The following is a 26,073-nucleotide window of genomic DNA, read 5'->3' as shown; positions in this document are numbered from 1 at the left end:
TCAGTGGTTCACCACTGGGGAAAGGAAGATTCATGTCCCCGGGGGATTTTGGCAATTTCTAGAGACATTTTTTTAGTTGTCACAACTAGAAGTAGGCTGCTACTGGCAACTAGTGGCTAGAGGTTAGGAAGCCTCCCTACAACAGAAAAGAAAAATATAGTAAGCCATAAAAGTCAGTACTACTGGTATCGAGAAACCCTGGTTAATACACACACATACACATTCTGACTGAAACCTGCTTGTGTCTAGAACATGGGTTTTGGTGTGTAGGTTAATTGCTACTAAGCATACATTTCTCATTGAAAATACAGAACTAAGCCTACTTACCCACACAAGACTCACAACTAACCCCTGTTAGGACTGTCAGGTATATTAGAGACAAATTAATATTTCACTGGAGCTGGTTTTACTCTACAGAGTGATCTTCTGGTGAAGGTACAATTTTTAAAAAACTACAGATTTCCTTCCAGAAGGAGTAATTGAATTGGTAGAGGTAACAACAAGCAAAATACCTTTTCACAATTAGTTATTTACAGTTTTGTTGAATTCAACACGGGTAAACTTTTTCAAACTTAGAGCTTCCAGTGATTTGGGACATCTTGAATAGCTACTAATGAATTAATTATGGCATTTGGCTTCTATTTCCTATGTAGTAATGCCTATAAATTTTAATTATTGATAAATGCCCATTAATGACCAATGCCTCACAATTATCGACAAATCCCATATGGATACCCGAGCTTAGCTACAAACTCTTCCTAACCAGTAGTCTTGGAAATGTGCTACAGGAGACTGAATGTTGTTAATAGAGAGCCCTTTCAGAGGCTGCCCAAGGTAGGGGAGGGGAATGAGACATCAGTTCTGGACCCCAGATCCTCGTCGTCCAATCAGAGTTGTCCTACCAAAGTTTTCTTTTGATCCAAGTTAGTAAACTACTGATTCAAACTATTTGGTCAGCAGTGAACATCAGTGTGTGGAACACACTTTGGGAATCGCTGATCCATTGATCTAAGCAAATGGCTTAAACTTTGAGTTTTGCTACTATTGTGAACTGATAGCTGAACTCTGAATTGTTATGGTATTATACCCTATTCTTTTATTAAACATTTTTATTTTTAGGAAGCCACATCATTATGGGATCTCAGTTTTCTTTTAAACATGATTTCGAATGGTTTGCTTCAGTGTTATGTGTAATTTTATTATATCCTAGATTGGGTAGCAATATTTTTTTTCCTATTAACACAACTTCAATTTTACTGTAGGAGTCAATAAAAAAATGAAAACAAGACTTTACAACTGACACTGTTAGAATGTGTAGTCTATTAAAAGAGGAATGTAAAGAATTTTGAAACTTCAGGGAGAGTTGCAGGACCGCTCACCTCATTGCTTTAGAATCTGTTGTAAGGCACAAACGCTCAGTAACTGCAGATTCCTTCTACTTCTCCCTAAAATCCCTCATTATAAGGTTGTGAGTTCTGTTTTTTTTAAAAAAAACAATGGTATTCAACAGCTGTTTCTAGCAATGTATTTTTGTCTCTAATTTGCTGGGGGGGGGGTCTTTCTGTGTGTATCTGCTGAAACAAACATGTATCTGATTATGAGCAAGAGAATCACTTGACTGAATAATGATTAGCAGACTGGGGATATTAATAAAGTGCTCTTCTGCAACTGTGCCTTTTTTCCTCCTATCTGCAGGGAACCAGCTGTGCAAATGCATGCGCGCTTCCCCCATTCAGCTCCAAGTCTTTGTCTGGAGTCACCTGTCATTTCCCAGTCACACGAAGCACCTGTTCTTTTCCACTCATACCAACACATCTGTTGATGAGTTGCCTTCTTTCTAAGTCAGCCAATATCTTCAGTTGCCTATGTTTGGAGTAGGTTGTTGAATGCCTTGATTAATACCAATATCTGATATTCAAAGAAAGGTGTGTCGATAAAACAAAAAGCTAGAAATAGGAGCAAAGACTTTTAAAATATATACAAGACAGAAAACAAGACAAATCCAGCTTATACACAAACTAAAAGATATTCCCATTAAAACACAGTAGCTTTGTAGGGTAGACTGAAACTGGTAACATAGCGTAACCCGCCATGTTAAATGCAGATGATGATCACCTTTGAGGAAAACCAAAATTTCTGCTATGACTGGGTGGTCAAGGTGACAATGTCCATGGAGCTGTTTAGGTCCTCATGTTATTACACCTGTGGTTTGGATAGCTGCTACTTGTGGTGCCCAACTACAGATTTTCCATGAGAACCCTTAATTTCCATCAATTGTGTATTTTTCTAAGACTCACTAGTTAAATATTATATACAGTTTTGCTTTAGTTGTGATTTAAAGAACTATGTGTCTATCTATATAATCTAGTACCTTCTTGTTAGTGGTTATAGATAGTAGAATACTTTACCCTAAATTTTCTTTTTTCTAAATTTCAGTTAAAAATAACCTTACTCAAAAAATAAATAAATAAATAAATAAATAACCTTACTCTCTCCCTGGCCAGTGAACTCAGTTGGTAATTAAGAGCATCATCCCAAAACAACAAGTTTGTGGGTTCAATTCCTGGTCAGGGTACACACAGGAAGCAGCCCCATGATCCTGTCTCTCCCTGCCTCTCTCAAAAAAATAAAAGTAAAAAATAAAAATAACCTTACTCTCCACCTGAATTTTCTTTTAGAATTAGAGGCCAGTATCCAAACACATAAGGAGTTCCCAGGGCTAACTGCTCCTGGAGCTTCAGAACAAGTTGATGTGAGCAATTACTCTTTACGTTGACCATTCATTGAGAGTGAAGCGCACGCTCATGTCTGTGCTCCTGCCGGGAGTCCACTAGTGACACCTTCACTCCAAATCTGCTTTTCTTCTCTTTGGGTAACTTTGAAGTTAATACACCATTGAGTTCATTCTCAACTACCATAATCAGTTTCTAATTTTTTTTTTAGACTAAAAAGGTTTAATCCACCAGGAAGATACTATAATTTTATGTTAATATGTCAGTAATATAGGCTCAAATTATATGAAGCAAAAATAAGCATAAACATAAGTAAAATAGACAGATATTTAATAATATTGGGAGATTTTTACACATACCTCTCTTGGTAGTTGAGAGAATTAAGTTCGGGGGGAAAAAATTGAGGCAGTTTCTAGTTTTGTCTAAAAAGACTTTTAAAGGAATCCCTCTCGCCTACCAAACAATCAAAAGCTTTTAAAACATAGTTTGAGCCTTGGAGTTATTTTATGACCTCTGTTACTATTTTTGACTCTTGATGGTAATTAAAGTATTAATAACTTGTTCCAGAGTCTACTAAAAAAAAAGTACATTCGACCAAACAGTGTCTTCCAGAAATTTCCAAGGAGGTTAAATGAGATCTCAGCTAAAGAACTGAGGTCAGGCGCTGGCTATTCCTGGCTGAGTCCTCGGTCAGTTTTGTCATCAGAGTTTGGCTCCATAGCTGTGAACTACGCTTCACGTACACACAGTGTATTTTTCAAAGCATTTGTATTCTCACTATATTTATATATTAAATATATAGCAGTCATTTCTCTGGTTGTTTGCCACTTTCAGACCACCCAAATAAGAGCAATTATGATTTGGCCTCATTTTATAGCTGAGAAGACTGAATGCAACACTTAGGTTAGTGGCTAAGTTGAAGGTCTCACAACAGAAATCAGTGACAATCTCTCTGGTTTTGCTGTTAAATTCAGGGGCAAGTTTTTCTTGATGTTTCTTTTTAGTCTCTGTTCTCTTTTGTATCCAATCTACCCTAAAGCTGTTTATTTTGTACCGTAGCACTTTAACTCAAGTGCCTCTTGGTTTTTCTTCTGTTTTTCGTATCCTATATTAAGTGGTCTTGATGTTGTTGGGGACATCTTTGTTGTTGGGGATATGCTTGGATGGGCATATCTTGAAGTAAAATTTAAAAATCAACCTTATTGTTCCTTCAGTCTTGGAGGTGGAACATTCCTAGGCCTATGTTGCCTGCTGACTGGTTGTGAGACCTTCGAAGAAGCTCTGGAAATGGCAGCTAAAGGCGACAGCACCAATGTTGATAAGCTGGTGAAGGACATTTACGGAGGAGACTATGAACGATTTGGCCTTCAAGGATCTGCTGTAGCATCAAGGTAGAGATGAAGTGGCTAGGAATGGTAGTGATTAAACACAAGGCAACCTCTCCACCCTGGCTATTCATTTAGTTATTTCAAAAGATCTTAACCCATCAAGTGCAACTGTCGATGGGATCGGAGTTCCGATTTGATCTCCACCTGCCTTTTATGAAGCACTGAGATGTTTAGCTCTTGATGCTTGTGCTTAAAATAGGGCAGCTTTGAAAGAAGGTTCTGGAGAACTGCAATAGTTTCCTGTTTCATTTTTGTCCAGATATCTAAAGGCATTAAAAATGCCCCCATTAATAGCCATGCTATTTTGTTCCTATTAAGAAAGGGCAGCCAACCATTCATATTGTAATCCTGTCTGCTTGTAAACCATGGCAGCAAAATCAGGTCATTTGAGTTTGAACAGAGTTATTCATACAGCTTTCCGCAGTACTTTGGTGGAAGCATGGTGCCTGCCTGAGGATGATTTTGAACAGTTTCGCTAATATTTCCAACATAGCTTTGGCAACATGATGAGTAAGGAAAAGCGAGAGTCCATCAGCAAGGAAGACCTCGCTCGAGCCACACTGGTCACCATCACCAACAACATTGGTTCCATTGCTCGGATGTGTGCGTTGAACGAGGTAAGGCCTTAACCCAGGGAAAGTCGTGCATCTTCCATAAATCTTACCTTTGGCGGTGCAGTCACTATTGACCCTTACAGAATGACAGTCCTTGGGAAACTGGCCCTTTGTTGTAGTCACACCTTGTAGAATGAGAAGGGTGTGGTGGAGGAGGAGAAAGAAGGTGTGTTTTATTTTTAAATAGGCACTTAAAACCATCCAACCGTGGAAGAAACATGGAAAAATAGCAACCCATGCCTTAGTGTTTCTAACCATCATTACTACCATGTACTACTGAAGTGTGAAGAAAAGCTCTTCTCACCCTTGCAGCTGCTGTTTGTGGGTGAAGCGTTCCACTTGCAAGTTTCGACATTCTCTCTGCTTTCAGCTTCTTTACAGTGTTGCCTTGTGGCATGGAGTTCAAGCAGCATTGTACAGGGCTATCAAAGCACAGAGAGCCTGCTACAGCTATGGCCAGCCAGAGCCCCAGGCGCAAGGAGGGGGGTAGGGCTGGTCACAGAGCTTTGGTAATGTGTTTGAAATGCTGTAAAATTCCTCTGGATAAAAAGAAAACCCTTTTCTGAAATACAAAATATGTAAACTGGACAGGCTTTTACTGAGAAGAGTTAGGAAGACAAGAAAGGGGTTTGGGGCATGGAACAGGTAATAGGAGAAATATTAAAGAATTATAGTAGCATCTGTAATACAGTATTTCAAGTGTAATTTTTAATAGAAATGTGACATACATAGAGATAAAATAGAACATTACAGGTACTGCAGAAACCCCCTTTAAACCCTACCTAATTCAACAGTAGAGTGTTAAATAGGGTGCGAGCCAGTCTTTATGAGAGGTGCCTGCCTTTGAGCTCTGGGGTTACAAGAGAGACACCTTCTTGTCACTATATTGAATAGAACATGTCACTGGCCTGTTGGTCAGGGTCATATGTTTTTTAAGTCCCCATTTCAGACAGATTAAATGTGAAACTGGTATTAGAGACGTGTCTTTTCAAAGTCCACATCGGTCATGGGATTCACTGAAACAGAGATTGTTTTACATTAATTTTTAAAGAGAGTTTTCCAAGTAGCCAAACAAATATGTGTAGTTGGCTGTACTCATGAACTTTGAAAGGTCAGGTCACTAGGAATAGAGCAATAGATGCCCTTTCCCCTGCTTTCCACAGAGCTAGAGTGAGCCAGCAGGTGTTTGTTTTTGATTTAAACATATTGTAATCACTACGAGGGGGTAACTGAGTTTATTTTTAACTTTTGATTTCCATTGCAATGCCATTTATTTTATTTATTTATTTTTTATTTTTTATTTTTTTTTCATTTTTCCGAAGCTGGAAACGAGGAGGCAGTCAGACAGACTCCCGCATGCGCCCGACCGGGATCCACCCGGCACTCCCACCAGGGGCGATGCTCTGCCCACCAGGGGCAATGCTCTGCCCATCTGGGGCGTCGCTCTGTTGCATCCAGAGCCACTCTAGCGCCTGAGGCAGAGGCCACAGAACCATTCTCAGTGCCCGGGCCATCTTTGTTCCAATGGAGCCTTGGCTGCGGGAGGGGAAGAGAGAGACAGAGAGGAAGGAGAGGGGGAGGGGTGGAGAAGCAGATGGGCGCTTCTCCTGTGTGCCCTGGCCGGGAATCGAACCCCGGACTCCTGCATGCCAGGCCGACGCTCTACCGCTGAACCAACCGGCCAGGGCCAATGCCATTTATTTTATAACCATACCAAAAGTGGCTGTTGGAAAGTGTTACATGCCAGTTTAAGTAACTATTTTAGAGGTTCCTGCGGAGTTGAATGAATGAGAGGACTCAGCAATAGCCCTCAGGCTAGTATTAGCTGGCACCCAGCCAGGGCAGGCTCCCTGTGGACACACCAGAGACTGGCAGCATCAACTACCCCTGGACAGCAGTCATGCAAGTTCTTCCGTTATGGCTTTGCTCCCTGGAGTCACTGATTGGAGAATCTTTGATTTTACCCAAGTGCACTAAATCTAAACCATTTTTGCTATGGTTATTGGAAAGCTATGAAATTCTCCTCCATCAACTTAAAATGTTTTTATTCATTTCATTGAAGAGAGAATAATGGAAACACACAATACAGAGTTCTGAAGACACCAGAAGAGTATACAAGGGAAGTGAGTCACTATGTCCACCACTGACCTCAATGTTAACCTTACTAGAGGCAGCCATTGTTTTTAGTTTTTTTGTGTGTTTACTCTCTATTGTATGCGGTATAGGGAAGACATAGCCCTTCAAAGGTAGCAAACTCTATAAAACATTCTTTTTATTTTTATTTTTTTTTTTTATTATTTTTTTGTATTTTTCTGAAGCTGGAAACGGGGAGGCAGTCAGACAGACTCCCGCATGCGCCTGACTGGGATCCACCCGGCACACCCACCAGGGGGCAACGCTCTGCCCATCCGGGGCGTTGTTGTGTTGCGACCAGAGCCAGTTTAGCGCCTGAGGCAGAGGCTACAGAGCCATCCTCAGCATCCGGGCCAACTTTGCCCAAGACTCCAATGGAGTCTTGGCTGCGGGAGGGGAAGAGAGAGACAGAGAGGAAGGAGAGGGGGAGGGATGAAGAGGCAGATGGGCGCTTCTCCTGTGTGCCCTGGCCAGGAATCGAACCCGGGACTCCTACATGCCAGGCCGATGCTCTACCACTGAGCCAACCAGCCAGGGCCTCAAACATTCTTTTTATAACAGCAGTTTTACTGAGATAGAACCGCATGCCATGCCATTCACCTCCTACGTACTATTCTGCATCTGCTTTGGTTGTTTGTTTATCAGCCTGTTAGTATGAAATGGGTATACAAACATAAAGGAGAGGACTACAAAGAACCTCCAGGTAGCCATGGACTCAGACATAATAGTTACTAAGACTTTGTCATCCATATTTCATCTATCTCTGTTTCCTTCCTCCTCCTTCTCTTTTTTTTGCTAAAATATTAGAAAGCAAATTCCAGGCACTTATCAGTCTTACCTGCATACTTCAGTATACACTTTGGGAAATGTTGCTTCTTGATTTTTTACATGATAATACATTTTGAGATTGTTCATATAGGTATATTTAGAATTGTTTCATTTTTAAAAATTTTGTATTAGAATTTCTTCATTTTTAAATGACCATATAGTATCCTAACATGTAGATATCTATTGTAGATTTGATCATTTTCCTAATGATATTTAGGCTTTTCTAGACCATGCTATTACTTTAAAAAAATTATATATGGGCCCTGACCGGTTGGCTCAGCAGTAGAGCGTCGGCCTGGTGTGCGGGGGACCCGGGTTCGATTCCCGGCCAGGGCACATAGGAGAGGCGCCCATTTGCTTCTCCACCCCTCCCCTCCTTCCTCTCTGTCTCTCTCTTCCCCTCCCGCAGCCAAGGCTCCATTGGAGCAAGGATGGACTGGGCACTGGGGATGGCTCCTTGGCCTCTGCCCCGGGCGCTGGAGTGGCTCTGGTCTCGGCAGAGCATCGCCCCCTGGTGGGCAGAGCTTCGCCCCCTGGTGGGTGAGCCGGGTGGATCCCGGTCGGGCACATGCGAGAGTCTGTCTGACTGTCTCTCTCCGTTTCCAGCTTCAGAGAAGGAAAAAAAAAAATTATATATGGTGCTGGCTTCGGCAGCACATATGCTAAAATTGGAACGATACAGAGAAGATTAGCATGGCCCCTGCGCAAGGATGACATGCAAATTCGAGCATTCCATATTAAAAAAAAATTATATATGATCATACATGCCATTTTACATATGTGGAATTATATCTATAGGATAAATTTCTAGAGGGAAATTACTGAGTCAAGGGTGTCTTGAACGTGATTTTGACAGATAAAGGTGGTTCTAATTAATTTCCCACCAGCAGAGTATAAATTTCTCCACGGAGCATTATCAAACCTTTTTATTTTTTCAATCTAATAGGCAAGATATACTACCTTATTTTGGTTTTAATTTGTATCTTATTATAAGTGAGGCTGAGCATTTTTTATCTACTTATTAGCCATGAGTATTTATTCTTTTGCGTGTATGTGAACTATCTATACTGTTCACTCGTTTTTCTGTTGATTTTGTTGGTCTTCTTTCTTATTAGTTTGTAGGTAGATAATATGTATACTTTTATGTTATACGTACTGAAAATATTTTCTGATTATTGCTTTCCATTTAGATTTGTTCATGGTGATATTTTCCCCAGAATAAATATTTGATTTTTTAAAGCAAATATATGTCTTTTTTTTGGATTCTGAGTATTATACCTTTTCTACTTTGACATTATTTTTAAAAATAATTCTCTCATGTTTTCTTCTAGTCTCTTTTTTCTTTTCTCTCTCTCTTTTTAAAATTTAATGTTTATATCTTTTACCCATCTGGCATTTGTTTGAGATAAAGAATTTTCATCAGTTGTTTTTTGTTTGTATGTTTGTTTGGGGTTGTTTTTTTTTTACAGTGACAGAGAGAGAGAGTCAGAGAGAGGGATAGACAGGGACAGACAGGAATGGAGAGAGAGATGAGACGCATCAATCATTAGTTTTTCGTTGGGACACCTTAGTTGTTCATTGATTGCTTTCTCATATGTGCCTTGACCTTGGGGCTGCAGCAGACCAAGTAACCCCTTGCTCAAGCCAGCGACCTTGGGTCCAAGCTGGTGAGCTTTGCTCAAACCAGATGAGCCCGCGCTCAAGCTGGCGACCTCGGGGTCTCGAACCTGGGTCCTCCGCATCCCAGTCCAACTCTCTATCCACTGCACCACTGCCTGGTCAGGCTCCATCAGTTTTTAATGCCACTTCTGTTCCTTCTGACTTTTTACCTGAGTAAAGCAGGACTGGGGTTTTGAGCAAGTCCTACCTTGGACTCCCCTGTTTGGTGAGAAAAGGTGAAGCTCCTAAACTTTAATTAAATTTCTCTTTGAGTTTCTTTCTTTGAGTGTTCCTTGCCACTCTCAGTCTGGGTGGTTTGTAGCTACACTTCTTATTTGTGGAAATTTATTACTACCACCTCCCACCCCTCAACCCATGGAAATTTTTATAGCGGTTAATGATCATGCATTGTTAAAACTTGAGACAGTTAAAAGGTGATGTTCCCAGACCCTGTTCCTCTTGTTAAATTGAACAGAAAATAATTCCAGCTTCCAAGACTCTCTTCCCTTTGACATGAGTGACATGAGCTCTGTGAGAAAGTGCTGAGCAGCCTCTGCATGGTAGACAGCCTAGCTCAGTGTTGTGTGTTGTTCAGAATGCAAATCTGTATCCATGACAACAAAAATATTTTAACCCATGTGTTGACCAAACAGGATATTCCCCCATATAGTCTAAAGATACAGAATATTGTTTCTTTCTGTATTCCCAGTGTTTGACACAGAGCAAACTGAGCAAATGCATTCAGTGAATAACCCGTACCATGGCCATTTTATTTACGAGTTGGTTATAATAATATTTTATAGTCAGAAGTTTGGAGAATTGAAGGAATGCACAAGCAACTTTGACTGAACTTGAACTCCAATTACAACTTTATAAAGGAGGGTTGGGAGCTGAATTTCATATCACACTTAAGATTAATGTAATGCCTGCAAATAAGCCCAATGTTAGTCTCTGCCTTGTCTAAACAAAATCTCACCCTCTTGTTTTCATGGAATGCATTTATTAGGTTTGCTCAACTTCATCTTGGAAATGCTGAAGTAATTCCACTTTTAATAAAAAATATTTTTTACTCTGTAAGGTTCTGGGAATACAGTTATATATGGGACATTGGGGTTTTGCCAAGTGCTTTTTTTAATGCCATGGTTGAATTGTGGTTTTTTTTGTTTTTGTTTGTTTTTCAGAATATTGACAGAGTTGTGTTTGTTGGGAATTTTCTTAGAATCAATATGGTCTCCATGAAGCTGCTAGCATATGCCATGGATTTTTGGTCCAAAGGACAACTAAAAGCTCTGTTTTTGGAACATGAGGTAGGTTGAGCTTGCATGGACTTAAATTGTGCTATGTGGAAATCTTTTGGTTTGTCTAGCATATGAGTGGGTCCCTTAGCTTACATTTATGCAGAGGATAACAAAGAACATTGTATAAAATGGAAACTCTCTTCTCAACAATCAGGACTATTAGTTGGTGATTCAAAAAAAAAAAATGTTAAAATGCATTGTCATTAAAAAATAGCTCCCTACTGTAACCACTTTATTTTGACACAAGTGAATAAATCTTCATTCATTCAACAGTTTTTGAGCATGAGTTCTGCTGGTTGGAGGTTTGTAGTTGTCTTACTTTTCATGATTTTTTCATATTATGCACCTTCTTTGATTTCTGGTTTGTTTCCTTAAAGTGGATCAAGAAGTTAAAGACAGTTAAAAAGCAATGCGGTTGTAGAATTGTAGATTTTCCTTTCCATCTTTCATATGTGGCACCCACCTAAATAGCAATGTTGGTGACTAAATTTTTCAATCTTTGTTTTGTTTTGTTTCCAGTTTTGTTAAGATGTAATTGACATCTAACATTGTATAAGTTTCAGGTGTACAACACAAAGATTAGATATAGGTTTATACTGCAAAATGATTACCACAATAAGTTTAGTTATCATTCATCTCCACACATTGTTACAAAGATTATTTTTTCTTGTGATGAGAATTTTTAAGATTTACTCTTTTAATTTTTATTTTTTTTATTTATTTTATTTTTTTAGAAACAGAGAGAAAGAGAGAGTCAGAGAGAGGGATAGATAGGGACAGACAGACAGGAATGGAGAGATGAGAAGCACCAATCATTAGTTTTTCGTTGCGTGTTGCAACACCTTAGTTGTTCATTGATTGCTTTCTCATATGTGCCTTGACTGCGGGCCTTCAGCAGACCGAGTGACCCCTTGCTTGAGCCAGCGACCTTGGGCTCAAGCCGGTGAGCTTTTGCTCAAACCAGATGAGCCCGCGCTCAAGCTGACAACCTCGGGGTCTCGAACCTGGATCTTCCGCATCCCAGTCCGACGCTCTATCCACTGCACCACCACCTGGTTAGGCAAGACTTATTCTTTTAGAAGCTTTCAGTGTTAGCTACCCTTTTCAATCTTTTTCAATAATTTAACTGAATTTAAGTGACCATTTTATACTCTTTATTAGTCGAGTTGGTATATAATTAAATTAGATTATTGCACTCCATTCAACCTAAGATGGTTTCTCCTGTCTTCCGGCAGGGTACATTATCTACCAGCACCTTCCTCATCCAAATTAGCCATTCTAACATGCCTGCTTAACAATTTTGTGTATCCAAAAGAAAAAACTTTTTAGTTTGTAGAAATCCTTTCTTTCCCCATACACTTTCAGATTTGATGGATAAAAGACTCTCCTGCTTCTGAAATTTATCAAGATCCCACCAAATAAAGAATATTTTCTGTCTAAATGGAAAAGTGATCTTGAAATCTAATCACACGACTGTACAAAAGCTATTTCATTCTGTGGCGAAACACTGTCAGAAGCATAAAAAATTCGATTATTGCACTAACAATCAAACTGTCATAAACAATTTGAGGATAAACACAGCTGATTTTTGGCAGATAAAACAGCTCAGTTGGTAAGAACAGAAGTGCTCAAGCAAGTAAGAGTAGCTTCGTAGCCTTGAGTGACAGGGGTACCTGGACATCAACCGGCCTGTTTATGGAGGAAATGGAAAGCATTGCTTAATTCAGAGTCTCTTACGTTGAATTTCTATTCTAATACAAATCAGAGATTTCTAAGAGTGAGTGAAGGGACCCCTTTCTAGCCACCTCCACTATCCTCCCAACCTCCTGTATCACAAAAGGTACCTAACCCTTTGCTATGTTGCAGCAGAAAAAATGTTTGAAGAACTGCTATAAAAAATTTCAATTATAATGACTATCTACTGGGGTATTTTTGTCGTCAAAAAATGGAATATTTATTTATTTATTTATTTATTTGCATTTTTCTGAAGTTGGAAACAGAGAGGCAGTCAGACAGACTCCCGCATGTGCCCAACCGGGATCCACCCGGCATGCCCACCAGGGGGCGATGTTCTGCCCATCTGGGGCATCGCTTCGCTGCAACCAGAACCACTCCAGCGCCTGAGGCAGAGGCCACAGAGCCATTCCCAGCGCCCGGGCCAACCCTGCTTCAATGGAGCCCTGGCTGTGGGAGAGGAAGAGAGAGACAGAGAGAAAGGAGAGAGGGAGGGGTGGAGAAGCAGATGGGTGCCTCTCCTGTGTGCCCTGGCCGGGAATTGAACCCGGGACTCCCACACACCAGGCCAATGCTCCACCACTGAGCCAACCGGCCAGGGCCAGAATTATTTATTTGAAAAATTGCTAATTCATTTGTAAGTTATATAGAGCTTTCTAAGCCCATATTTTCTTTTTATTAAAGGGTAAAACAGGCCCTGGCCGGTTGGCTCAGCGGTAGAGCGTCGGCCTAGCGTGCAGAGGACCTGGGTTCGATTCCTGGCCAGGGCACATAGGAGAAGCGCCCATTTGCTTCTCCACCCCTCTGCCGCGCTTTCCTCTCTCTCTCTTCCCCTCCCGCAGCCGAGGCTCCATTGGAGCAAAGATGGCCTGGGCGCTGGGGATGGCTCTGTGGCCTCTGCCTCAGGCGCTAGAGTGGCTCTGGTCGCAATATGGCGATGCCCAGGATGGGCAGAGCATCGCCCCCTGGTGGGCAGAGCGTCGCCCCTGGTGGGCGTGCCGGGTGGGTCCCGGTCGGGCGCATGCGGGAGTCTGTCTGACTGTCTCTCCCTGTTTCCAGCTTCAGAAAAATGAAAAAAAGAAAAAAAAAAAAGGGGTAAAACAATAGGAGTTTAAATACTAAATAGTTGAGGCCTAGTGATAGAAATACTAAAGAAAGCTTTTATCTTATTTTATTTTATTTTTATTAAGTTAGAGGTGGGGAGGCAGAGAGACAGACTCTCACATATGCTCTAACCGGGATCCACCCAGCAATCCACCCAGCAATGCTCTGCCCATCTGTAGCCACTACTCTGTTGCTTGGCAACTGAGCTATTTTAGCACCAGAGGCAAGGCCATGGTGCCATCTTTGGTGCCATCTTCAGTGCCTGCAGCCAACTTGCTTGAATGAGCCATGGCTGTGGGAGGGTAAGGAAGAGAGAGTGAGAGAGAAAGAAAGGGGAGGGGAGGGATGGAGAGGCAGATTGTCACTTTTGCTATGTACTATGACTGGGAATCAAACCCGGGACTTCCACATGCCGGGCTGACACTCAACTGCTGAGCCAACTGACCGGTGCCTATTTTATTTTATAACAGGCTAAAGGCATGGAATTATAAAACTTTTTGCTGGTGAGGGGAATGGAGTCCCAGAATTTTTACTTTCTCTCCCCCAACCAGAGCAGCTCCCTTTTGTCTGCTTGTTTGTTGATTTTTCACATAAGATTTTGTTTGAAAAAGAAAAGAAAAAAAAATCACCTCAGCTTCAAAAAAATAATTAAAATGAAAACCACTGTTTTAGTTAGTTCAGCTGGTGTTGCCATATTTAGTGATTAAAAATACAGGACATAGTTGTTTTATCTGGCAGCCCTACGTCCAGATTCTCTTGGAGAAAACAATCCGAGAAGCCACCAGAGATTAAAAGCTATCTACGAAGGCAGATTGATAGTGAACTGGTGAGAAAGAGAATTAAGATTCAATATCTTGGGCAAATCCACTTATATAGGTAAAATGCACATCACTTTGTACAGTCCTAGGCCTCTGTGGACCACGGCTTTGGTTTGGTTCTGTGTGTCATATGTAACTCATGTCTCTATAGCCAGTGAAATGGGAACAATTATATAAGCCCTTGAGGTATCAAAATTCTTAACATTCTTAAGTTCACTCCAGCACAGGCAGGCCTCACAGGAGGATACTGTGAAGAGAGAACTTTTGAGGCACCGAGAGGTAGGGTGGCTTCCCTGCCTTGTTTCAAGAGTCATCCCTCACTCAGTCCCTCATTCATTCCATTCCTATTAGTGAGTGCCTCCTAAGATCAGTTAAGAGCGCAGCCACTCTGTGACAGGGAGACCTTAGACAGTGACTACCTCTCCATCTCTGTTTTAGCAGTTATAAAATGGGGTGCAAATAGCATGTCTCCTAAAGTTATTGCGCAGATTAAATGAGTAAGTCCATATAAGGTGCTTAGACCAACCTGTAGCACTTAGCGAGCTGTCCATAACTGTGAGCTGGCAGCAGCAGAGGCAAAGGTCCTGCCGTGTAGCATTCTGACATCTTGGCACTTGCTCCTGCAGTAACTGTTGAGTCAGGTATATACCAGAGAAGGGGTGCCTCCTTCCAAAAACCAGTTTCTCTAAAAATTTCTATTTTTCAGTCTCCATCATTTTCACAGAAACATGAGCATTTCTTTCACAGATGAGCAAAGTGAACTTGGGCTTACTTAGCTGCCTGTCCAAGATCTGCTGAGGGAAGCTCACAGCTCTTTCCTGTGAGATAGTACAGCCTTGAAGTCAGATAGACTTGGGGTTGAGCTCTGTCACATGTCATGTGATCCTGTAACGGTAATTTATTACCTCCCATTCTTCATCTGCAAAATGGAGGTAATAATATAAATTTTGCTATGGCAAAAATTAAAAATGAAATAACACCCTGGCAGCAGGCAAGGAAACACTTGATTGGTGGTGTTTCTCTTATGTCAATCAGGGGCAAAACAGACATCCAGTCCTTAGTTCATCCTAGCTTGATGTGTGTAGGTGGCCAGCGCTGTTTCATGCCTGGGGCACATAAAAGAATGAAATAACCGTTAATACTAACAATACACAGCCCTCCTGTAGCACATACCGTGTGCCATTTTCCTAAGCATTTTACAACAGTTCACTTATTTAATATATATAAACAAATTCATAGCCAATCAGTTTCACTATTATTATTATTATTCTACCATGTTTTAGTGGCAGAGTTAAGGTTTTAAATTTCTCTTAGCTACATTAGGGGGCAGCATTGCTAGAGTTATTAAAAAAAGTTTGGCGAAGTTCAGAGATAATCCTACAGTTTCCCATTGTTTTTGTAGGGTTACTTTGGAGCTGTTGGGGCACTGTTGGAACTGTTCAAAATGACTGAAGATCAGTAGGGATGAACCCTCGATGGAGCAGCCTTCTGCGAGAACAGAGACCCGGGAGCCGCTGCTGGAGAAGGTGAAAGCGCGGTGGGACGGAAGCCAAGCCATTCGTGGCAGATGTACCTGCTGGATTTGTAAATAATTTAAAAATCCTTCTAGCTGATCTTTTACTCTTGGGTGTTGAGCTTAAGATTCAAAATGGGGAATACATGAGTTTTTTTTTTTCTTTTTCTGTATACTGTATTTTTAAGAAAAAAAAAACACCATTTTGTGCAGTGTGGCCAAACCTACCAATTTTATGCATTAACTTTGAAAAGTTGTATGATGTCTAAGAAGGACCTGAACTGTAAGTGCTGTTTATACTTCTTCTGGGGTTTACTGATCAGCGTGGTAATTTTAAATTTGTTTAGTAATTACTCTAGGAGATTTTACCTTTACTTATATTTTTCATGACGTTTCATGATTTGCTGTTGGTTTCAAATGAAACTACAAATCTGGCATGTTTTACTGTGAACACTGTTTTATTTGTTTGTTTATCTTTTATTGTCTTGTTGTTTTTTCTGTTTGAGTGTCTTATGGAAAAAGAGTCTTTCCCCCAGTTTCTGTCCTCAGATGACTCTTCCTCCTCACCATACCTTCCTTTACTGTAATTACTCATATTAATCAAGGTGCTGTCCAATTCAATACAAAGTTAAGCACGAGACCTAACGCTCTCAAAATTGCCCTTGAAGAAGGGGAATCTCTGAAAGGGTTCATGAATATTCATGAATTTAAGGAGTCTGGCAAAAGTGGAAAATTATATGCAATTTTGTCATATCCTTTATGAATATCTAGTGTCTTGTTGGATTTCTTTTATGTTAGTTTATATTAAATTGAAATATTCTACAATGAAATGCCCTCATCCGTGCGCAACATATGAATGGTAGCCAATCCTTGTGCAGGACGTTGAAACTTATAGGGCGAAGTCTGCCGGTAGATTAACTGTTCACATTGGGGAGGTTTAGGAGAAGTCATGGATTGAGGTGTCAGATAATAATATCTTTTTGTTTTGTACATGTATATATACCTAGGAGCTTTATAACAAGTCCTCTTAAAATTTTTTCATTTGAAATATTTTCAACTAAAAACCTATATTTCAATCCAAGTTTCTAAAATAAAAAAAAAATTATGATATTGATCTATACATATATATAGTATATTCTTTTTAAAAGACTTCATTGGGACTGATGGGTCACTTTAAAATGTGAATCTTAGGTGAACATTGAAACACGAGATCTAACAATTTAGAACTAATTAATTTTTTTTTTGAGTTGAGCATGTTGTCTAATGGGCAGTCCATTGCTCCAGGATGACTTTCCTATCTGCCTTCTGAGCACCACCTTTTATTTCCATATCGTCAAGTCTTGAAGAAGTTGATATTGATTGAAGTATTCACTTGTCTGGTTGAAATAAAGCCTGTTTCTGTTGTGATTTTTTTAGTGTATATGTTATTTTCATTTTCTAATCTTCATGTTCATATTAATCTGCTTTTATACCATAAACTGAATGTTTTCTTTTTTGCTACTCTACATTTCTCAGTTTGAAGCTGTCACATAAGTGTGCTGAAGTCCAAAACACTGTGTCTTCAGTCGAAGCTGAAGCTCTATGCAGGCATTTTTAAAAACTACTTTTCTTATGTTTGTATAGTTAACTCATAGTCTCAAAATATCACTACCATATTCCAAAAGAGTTTCAGAATTTGGTCTTCACAAATACATTTTATCAATTTCCACCTGGCTTTAAAAAATTCAAACAACCAAGATGTTCGTGTAAAAGATAAATGTAAAAATGTATATATTATCTATGACGGTGCCTTTTTTGGTTGTTTTTTTCTACCATTCCTACTCTCATCTGTCAGGGAATAGCACACCTAGGATCATGGTTCTGCAAAAGAAATCAGGGCAAGCTGGTGTGACTAAATAATTTTTTTAATTACATGGACTCACTTGATATGTCATTACAAATGTTTAAAACTTTGGCTTAGCCGAGGAAATAAATTATTCTGCTATCCAAATATCAGTTAAATGTTGGCTACCTACAGCCAGCCTTTTTTTTTACAATGAGGGACTTGTAGCCCGAGTCTTTTTACATTTACTTGAATTAACAGAAACTTTCCTTTGGTTCTACATCAGGAAGAAATTTAGGAAGAATGAAGAATTTTTGTTTTGAACTGTATGAAGTCAGGATGGTCAGGTGGCGCAGAGCATGGCTTTTGAATGCTTTATTTATTTATTTTTTTAATATTTATTGATTTTTAGAGAGAGAGGAGTGAGAGAGAGAGAAAGAGAGAGAGAGAGAGAGAAGGGGGGAGGAGCAGGAAGCATCAACTTCCATATGTGCCTTGACCAGGCAAGCCCAGGGTTTTGAACCGGTGACCTCAGTGTTCCAGGTCGACGCTTTATCCCACTGCTCCACCACAGGTCAGGCCATGGCTTTTAATTGTAGGACAGCTTCAGTCTGGACCCAAATCAGACATCGACCAGCTGTGCAGACAAGTCGCGAACCTTCTCGCCAAACCCTGGTTTCCTCACTCATAGAATGGAGCAAATAGTTTTTACCTCCATATTACAGAGATTAGCACAAGGGCTGACGTATAATAAATGCTTCATTCGTGTTAGCTATACTGAGAAGAAAATAGTTACTTTATTTAATTTTATATTTTTTTTTTGTTTCTCGTAAGACTTTCCATTCTTTTTATCCATACTGCTTTTCTGAATGAAATTCCTGGTTTTACTGTAACTCCTGCTTTCCCAAAGGTGCCGCACTTTGCAGGCTGCTTTGGATTAGTGTCTACAAACTTGTTGGTTGCCACTGAGGACCCTGGAAACAGGGTTGGTAGCTTCATCTGAACGCAGGTTCTTTAAAGGTGTTTCATTCCCATCTAGTTCACCATAGCCTGTTTACTTCTTGGCTGGTTCCTGGTGCTGCTGGAGGACGTGTTTCTGCTCGTGTTTCAGAGGCTTTGGCTGGGCCTTGGGGCTGCCCTCAGCTCCACGTTGCGGGTATTGGTGAGGCTGCTGGTGATGGTGGTTGTGGCTGTGGTTGTAGAAATAATGATGATTGTGGTGGTGGTGCGGCTGCGGCTGCTGCTGAGGGTGATGGTGAGGACGGTGGTGGCTGTCACGGTGCTAACGCTGTGGCTGGCCGGGCTCCTCTGGCGTTGGAAGCAGCTGGGACTCCCTAGCTGAGGCTGCGGGCTGCTGCACCGTCAGGATCTGAGCAAAAATAGATATTTAAACTAATGCACTATGTCAATGATTTTTAGCCTTATGGAATATGGGGAACCCATTTTAGCGCAGAGATACTTCACCTATCTCCCTATGCTAGTACACATCTACAGCCCTCACCCACAGTTCCAAAATCCCAAACTCTTCAAACTTATCTTAATAACTCACTTGATAGAAAAAGTTACTTGAGCATTATTTATCACACTTTGTAGGACACTCATTGTTACAAAGCTATTAAAGTGTTTGACTACACGGTACTGCTACAGACGCTCGTAGGGGTGTTAAGTAGTGAACACTTCTGAATTTTCAAATGTACCTCATCCTAAGATCTTCAGATAAATGAATTGTGGAAATATAGTTGTGTTATTTAAATTCTGTAACTATGCATAGATTCAGAGTGCCTTTGTTGGGAAATGTGGTCACAGGTAATTTATACTTGACATCATTCACTCACTCAAGGAACATTAAGAAGTTACCTAGTGCTAGGAAAGAACTGAGGAGACTAGGATACAGCCCCTGATGTCCAACATGGGGGCGCAAGTCTTAGCCAACACATGTGCTAACGTGTCTCAGGTGTCATTCGTTCATTCATTCACAAATATTTATGGCGGTGAACAAAATAAAGAACCATCCTCACAAAGCTTACAATCCTGGAAGGGAAGGAAGATACATGAATAATTACATAATAAAATATTAGATCAGTAATACAAAGAGAAAGTACGGGAAGGGGAAGGGACTAGAGAGGCGGTAATTCTGTTTAGAAAATGAGAAGGGGAGAAACTTTGGTTCAAGTGATCAAAGACAACATCTCTCAAGAGGTGAGTTTGAGCAGAATCGAGTGGGGTAGAGAACACACCATGTAAATATGCCTGGCAAAAAATATTTTACCTCCTGGTAAATGAGAATAGAGGTTTTGAGGAACAGCAAGGAGGCCAGTATGCCTGGTAACCAACGGGAAGAGCGGTGGGAAATGCAGTGTTAAGTGTAGCCATGGATGAGGTCCTATACAAAGGCTGCACTCGAACGAGGATTGGTTACTTTTAGAGGAGGGGGCTAAAAATGTTTTCAGTTTTTTGGGGTTTTTTTCTGTATTTTTCTGAAGCCAGAAACGGGGAGAGACAGTCAGACAGACTCCCGCATGCGCCTGACCGGGATCCACCCGGCACGCCCACCAGGGGCGACGCTCTGCCCACCAGGGGGCGACAATCTGCCCCTCCGGGCGTCACTCTGTTGTGACCAGAGCCACTCTAGCACCTGAGGTAGAGGCCGAGGAGCCATCCTCAGCGCCCGGGCCATCTTTGCTCCAGTGGAGCCTCGCTGCGGGAGGAGGAGAGAGAGACAGAGAGGAAGGAGAGAGGGAGGGATGGAGAAGCAGATGGGCGCTTCTCCTGTGTGCCCTGGCCTGGAATCGAACCCGGGACTTCTGCACACCAGGCCCACGCTCTACCACTGAGCCAACCGGCCAGGGCCAAAAAGTTTCAGTTTTAACCATCAAGTAGAGATCGTGGAGTGGACCAGGAGGGGAGGCCTTCCCAACAGGAGAGCAGGGTGAGAGACACATTGCGAGAAGAAACAGCCTGGCTTGTTCAGCGGACTGAACACCGCTTGCATCAGCTGGAGCCTAGTGAGTGAGCAAGAAACCAGACACGGGGAGAGAGGAAACCAGATTATGGAAGGTCTCATATTTCATGCTGAAGAGTTTGTTGTTGTTTTTTTCTGTAGTCACTGTGGAGACATCAAAGAGTTCCAAGTAAAGTAAAACTAGAATTAATCTGGCTTTAAAGTGATAATCGAGAAAAATGTCCTATTGAAGTAAATTGAGGAGATCAGTTACTGTGCTTTGAATACATAGTACCACTCCATTATCATGTTTACTTTATTTCCTCTATTGTGTCAAGTCTGCTTGGTGGCCACACTTCTCTGTAACTAAGACGGTTATATAAACTCTTGAGAATTTTCCCACAAGACCGAGGATACTAATAGCGACAACTCTACTCTGATTCTATTCAGCAAATAAAAAGGTTTCACCCCCAGTGATCACCATAAACTCCATTACTCATGAGAACTGTTTGGAAAAGAGGTATTTTTCCTCCTATTGATCTGGAGATGACCTCAAATTTTTGAAGATTTGATTTTTTTTTTTTTTTTGAGAGAGAGAGAGACAGGAAGGCAGAGAGACGAGAAGTACCAATTGTAGTTGTGTCACTTTAGTTGTTCATTGATTGCTTCTCATATGTGCCTTAATCTGTGTGTGTGTGGGGGGGAGGGGTGCTCCAGCCAAGCCAATGACACCTTGCTCAAACCAGCATCCATGGGATCGAGCCAGTGACTTCGCCCTCAAGCTGAATGAGCCTGTGTTCAAGCTCAGTGAACCTGCAGTCAAGCTGGCAACCTAGGGTTTTTGAACCTGAGACCTCAATGTCCCAGGTTGATGCTCTATCCACTGTGCCGCCACTGGCCAGGCGGAAGAGGGTTTAATTAATGTATATTTTCTACTGGGTCTGTTCATTCACTCTTTATATATTTAATTTTGACTGAATGTTTATATGATCTGGGAGGCATTGGGTATTTTTAGACAGCAGGGTCCCTGCTTTCATTGGACTTACATTCTCTATGGGAGATAGACTTTAAGCACATTAAAGCAATAAATAAACACCAAAATAAATGATAGTAGTAATAGCTATGAAGGAAAGAAGTAGGGTAACATGATAGGAAGAAAGACTTTCTTAGATGGGCATGAACTACAAATATGAATAAGTTAATGGCTTCAGCTTTTGAGGAGTAACAGCCAAGTCCACTTTGCTTTCATTATTGCCTTTATGAAAATGAAAGATGTTTTGGGGGAACAGTATGATAACTAATTTATTTATTTATTTTTTTGTGGCCAGGCAGTGCCACAGTGGATAGAGCATCGGACTGGGATGCAGAGGGCCCAGGTTCAAAACCCTAAGGTAGCTGGCTTGAGCGTGGGCTCATCAGCTTGAGCACAGGCTCACTAGCTTGAGTACAAGGTCACTGGCTCAAGCATGGGATCACAGACATGGCCCCATGTTCGCTAGTTTGAGCCCAAAGGTCACTGGCTGGAAGCCCAAGGCTCTGACTTGAGCAAGGGATCGCTCACTCTGCTGTAGCCCCCCAGTCAAGCCACATATGAGAAAGCAAACAATGAACAACTAAGGTGCTGCAACAAAGAATTGATGCTTCTCATCTCTCTTCCTTCCTGTCTGCCCCTATCTGTCCCTCTCTCTGACTCCCGCTCTGTTTCTGTCCAAAAAAAAAAGAGTGTTTAGTTTCCATATGTATTTAAAATTATATATTACACAAAATAATACATTAATTTAGTAATTATGCCATTTTTACTACTTATGTTATGAAATATAGTGATATCCTTTGAACTGTTCACTTGAACCTTTGTCATGATCAGAGTCATTTAATAGTTTCCAGAGCCCACTAAGTTTGACACAGAGCACTTTTGAATCCATTTATGATACTGACATTGGGTTCTTTTTAACCAAGCCACAAGCACCTACTCCCATAATGAGCTCCATTATGTTTCATTTTCCAAAAAGTATATTGGTGATGCCACAGTGTAACCATTTTTGTGGATCTTTTTAAAATAGGCTAGCTTATTAGCTTAATCACTTGAAATAGAAAAATAAAAGAAAATTTGTATTAAACCTTTTTGCCTCTTTTTATGCTCATTCTATAAAATACACATTAAACATTCCAAGCTAGAATTAACTGATGTTTCAGTTAGTCACCAAACAATTCTCAACCAGTCCTTAGCAAGAATTCATCTAAGAAAAAAAAAGTTAAGTATTTAAAAAAGAATTTTAGCAAGTTTTACATGTACAAATTGTGCCACAAGACTGTGAAAAATAGCATTATCTATGTTTTCTTTTCTTGTTTTATTTCATCAATTTGAGCATAGCAGCTTCCCAGAAAAGGGTAACGTGAAGGGAAATTTTTTTTAGTATATGCATATCTAAAAATTTCTACAAATATTTTTATTCTACCCTCATTCCCAATTGGTAGTTTAGCAAGGTATAGAATTTTAGAATATCTTTCTTCAGAATTCTGAATGCATAGCCCTATTATTGTCAAGCTTCCCATGTTGTGAGAAAGCTTGATACTATCTAGCTCCGGATCTTTGCACGTGAGTGACTATTTTCCCTCCTCTTTTCTGGAAGTTTTTAGAAACTTTTCAACTTCCTATTTTAGCTCCAGCATGTATTTTCAACACTGTACCCTGCCAACAACTATGTCAAATGTTGATCAATCTAGGACTATTTTTTTTTTTTTAGATCTTATTTATTGATTTTTGGAGAGAAGGAAGAGAGAAAAAGAGAGGGAAAGTAAGAAAGAGGAGGGAGAAATGGAAATCATCTACTCATAGTAGTTGCTTCCTGTATGTGCCTTTACTGGGCAAGCCAGGGATTTGAACTGGAGACCTCAGCATTCCAGGTCAATGCTTTATCCACTGCACCACCACAGGTCAGTCTAGGACTCTCTATTTTTATAGTTTACATTTTGGCAGTTACTGCTAAATTGCCCCTCTAAAAAGTAGGTGTATACACACTATAAATATTAATAGTGCCTATTTTCCTATCTATTCACCCACACCAGGTATTACCAATCTTTTTATCTTTGCCAATCTAATAGGTAAAAAATATTTGATTATAAATAAAACGTCTTTAAGATTTTCCTATTCCTGAGATTTTGATTTTCATATTGGCCATTAAAATGGATTTGTTGGGCCATAAAAAACCTATCTTGCATTCTATGAGAAGGCAGTGCAGTTGGGTGAGTTAGTAAAAACTCTGTAATAACCTGCTTTGGTTGATGCCTGTCTTTCAGGTTATCTGTGTGATCTTGGCTTGAGTTTCATAAACTCTGAAAGCCTCAGTTAGCTCATCTGTAAAATGGGGATGAAAGTAGTTCTTTTCTCATCTGACTGAGGATTAAATGGTAATGGAAAGAGCTGAGAACTGTGCCTGGCCTAGGTGCTTAGTAAAGGTCAGTGATAAGCAATGTCGGAAGGAGCAGTTATTCACACTGCCTTCGTCTCTGCCTTCAAGAGTTATAGATGTGACCTACACATTGTCTTTTTCTTCTTTCTTTTGTCTTTTGTAAATTTTAATGTTTTTCATGTGTAATTATATTTTTAGATGCAAGGTTTGTAGTTATAAAAATGTGTTTGTTAATCACATTTAATTATCAAAATGTCCCATGTATTAGCTGTTTTATCTTCAGAGTTTCCTTATGAACTAGGCAAATAGGTAGTATTATCTCTGCAATTGAAGAAACCAAGGAAGACAAAGCCAAAACAGCTTCTCTAGGTTAGGAGTAAGCAGGTAGCAGGTCTTGGGTAAAATTTAGGCTTTAAAAGTTGAGAAGTGCCAAAGTGTCATTTTATTTCAGGTGAGCTAACTTTGTATAATATATGGGTATATATTCTAATAAGTAAATAAAGATAAATTATAATTCAAAGATCAGTTGTTCATAGATAAGCATACTTCATTTCTAAAATGTCTAATGGTTTTTGGAAACTGTGTAAAATTGTTAAAAATTTTCCTTATAACTGTATTGGAATTCATATGAATAGTAGTACCTCTATTCTGCAAAGTAATAAACTAAGCTTCTATTATATTTGTATTATAAAAAAAGGCAAGTTAATCTAATTTGTACTGTTGTTTAATAGAGGGTATAGATCCTTTAAAATAGTCCTCTCAGAGTTTCTTATATACTAATATAAAATTTTTTGAAAATTACTTCATAAGAATTTAGGTAAGAATGTATTAGCAAATCTGGGGATACTATTTCTTTTTTAAATCTAGAGAACATAATAATAGCCCCAAATTACATGAAGCAAAAATGAATAGAATTTAAGTGATAAATAGAACACTCAACAATAGCTAGAGATTGCAACACCCTGTTTTCCATAGTGGATAGAATATCAACAATATAAGAAATATAAGACTTGAACAACACTATAAACCAAATAGACCTAATAGACATCTATCTTTATAGATTTCACCCAACAGCAGCAGAATGTGCCTTTTCAAATGCATATGGAGTATTTTCCAGGGAATAAAATATGCTTGGCCATAAAAAAGCCTCAAAGAGTTTAAAAGGATTGAAATCAAATAAGTTATGGTCTGTTTACAATGAAATTAAATTAGATAGCAATAACAAAAGAAACTTGGGAAATTCACAACCATGTAAAAATTAAACAATATATTCAGTGAATCAAAGAAGGAATTACAAAGAAAGTCAGAAAATAGTTTGAGATGAATGAAAATGACTATGCAATATGCCAAAACTTTATTGGATGCAGCTAAAGCAGCACTTATAGGGAAAATTTATAGCTGTAAATAGTTAGCCATAAAAAAAAATGAAGTACTGATACCTATTACAACATGGATGAACCTTGAAAATATTATACTTAGTGAAAGAAACCAGAGAAAAAAGACCACATATTGTATGATTTCATTTTTATAAAATGTCCAGATTAGGTACATCTATAAGGACAGAAAATAGATTAGTGGTTTTTAGGGCTAGGGATCTGAAAGAAATGAAGAGTTACTTCTAATAAGTATGAGGTCTTTTATTGAGGGGGTAATAACAAAGTTCTAAAATTGTACAACTCGATTAGAAATCATTGAAATATATACTTTAAATGAATTAATTAAATGGTATGTGAATTATATTTCAATAAAGCTGATTTTCAAAAGCAAATTAATTTGAAGATTGAAAAAAATTTTTTTCATATAGCACAAAGTGAAATTATGTATGTTAATTAGATGTTCTGTTTTTAAACCTAACTGGTGTCATTTTCAATTTTGTATTCCACTTGTTTTTGCTTTCCTGCCTTCTTTCCCTGTACTTTCCTTGAATAATCACATTTTTAGACACACCACCAAGTACATTTAGTCAAATTTGTCTACCCTAAAATTGATGTGGTTACATTAGGGGCACTGTGTTCTAAATGACAGCCCTGGTTACTTAATTTCTATGTTTTTTAACAAATGGATTTCTTTTTCAATTTT

At 39.7% G+C, this 26,073-nt stretch overlaps 1 protein-coding gene and 2 non-coding genes across 5 annotated transcripts in view; all 3 read left to right on the top strand.

Annotated features, from left to right (window-relative positions):
- The window catches only part of PANK1 (pantothenate kinase 1), a 75,322-nt gene extending 58,094 nt beyond the window's left edge, over positions 1-17,228 (top strand). For all 3 annotated transcript variants that reach the window (XM_066239405.1, XM_066239406.1, XM_066239407.1), the window contains exons 4-7: positions 3,947-4,123; positions 4,614-4,737; positions 10,536-10,661; positions 15,711-17,228. In XM_066239405.1, coding sequence (XP_066095502.1) covers positions 3,947-4,123; positions 4,614-4,737; positions 10,536-10,661; positions 15,711-15,770 — 487 coding nt within the window. In that variant the 3' untranslated portion in view covers positions 15,771-17,228. The remainder of the gene's footprint in view (positions 1-3,946; positions 4,124-4,613; positions 4,738-10,535; positions 10,662-15,710) is intronic.
- On the top strand, positions 8,334-8,437 carry LOC136311326 (U6 spliceosomal RNA). The gene has a single exon (XR_010726729.1). It is a non-coding gene; the product is annotated as a U6 spliceosomal RNA (small nuclear RNA).
- Positions 15,286-15,427, top strand: LOC136311415 (small nucleolar RNA SNORA48). Its single transcript, XR_010726801.1, has one exon. It is a non-coding gene; the product is annotated as a small nucleolar RNA SNORA48 (small nucleolar RNA).
- Positions 17,229-26,073: the final 8,845 nt, after the last annotated feature.

This window comes from Saccopteryx bilineata, chromosome 7, assembly GCF_036850765.1.
Source record: "Saccopteryx bilineata isolate mSacBil1 chromosome 7, mSacBil1_pri_phased_curated, whole genome shotgun sequence".
Lineage (NCBI taxonomy): Eukaryota > Metazoa > Chordata > Mammalia > Chiroptera > Emballonuridae > Saccopteryx > Saccopteryx bilineata.
This window is presented reverse-complemented; position numbering and strand designations above follow the sequence as displayed.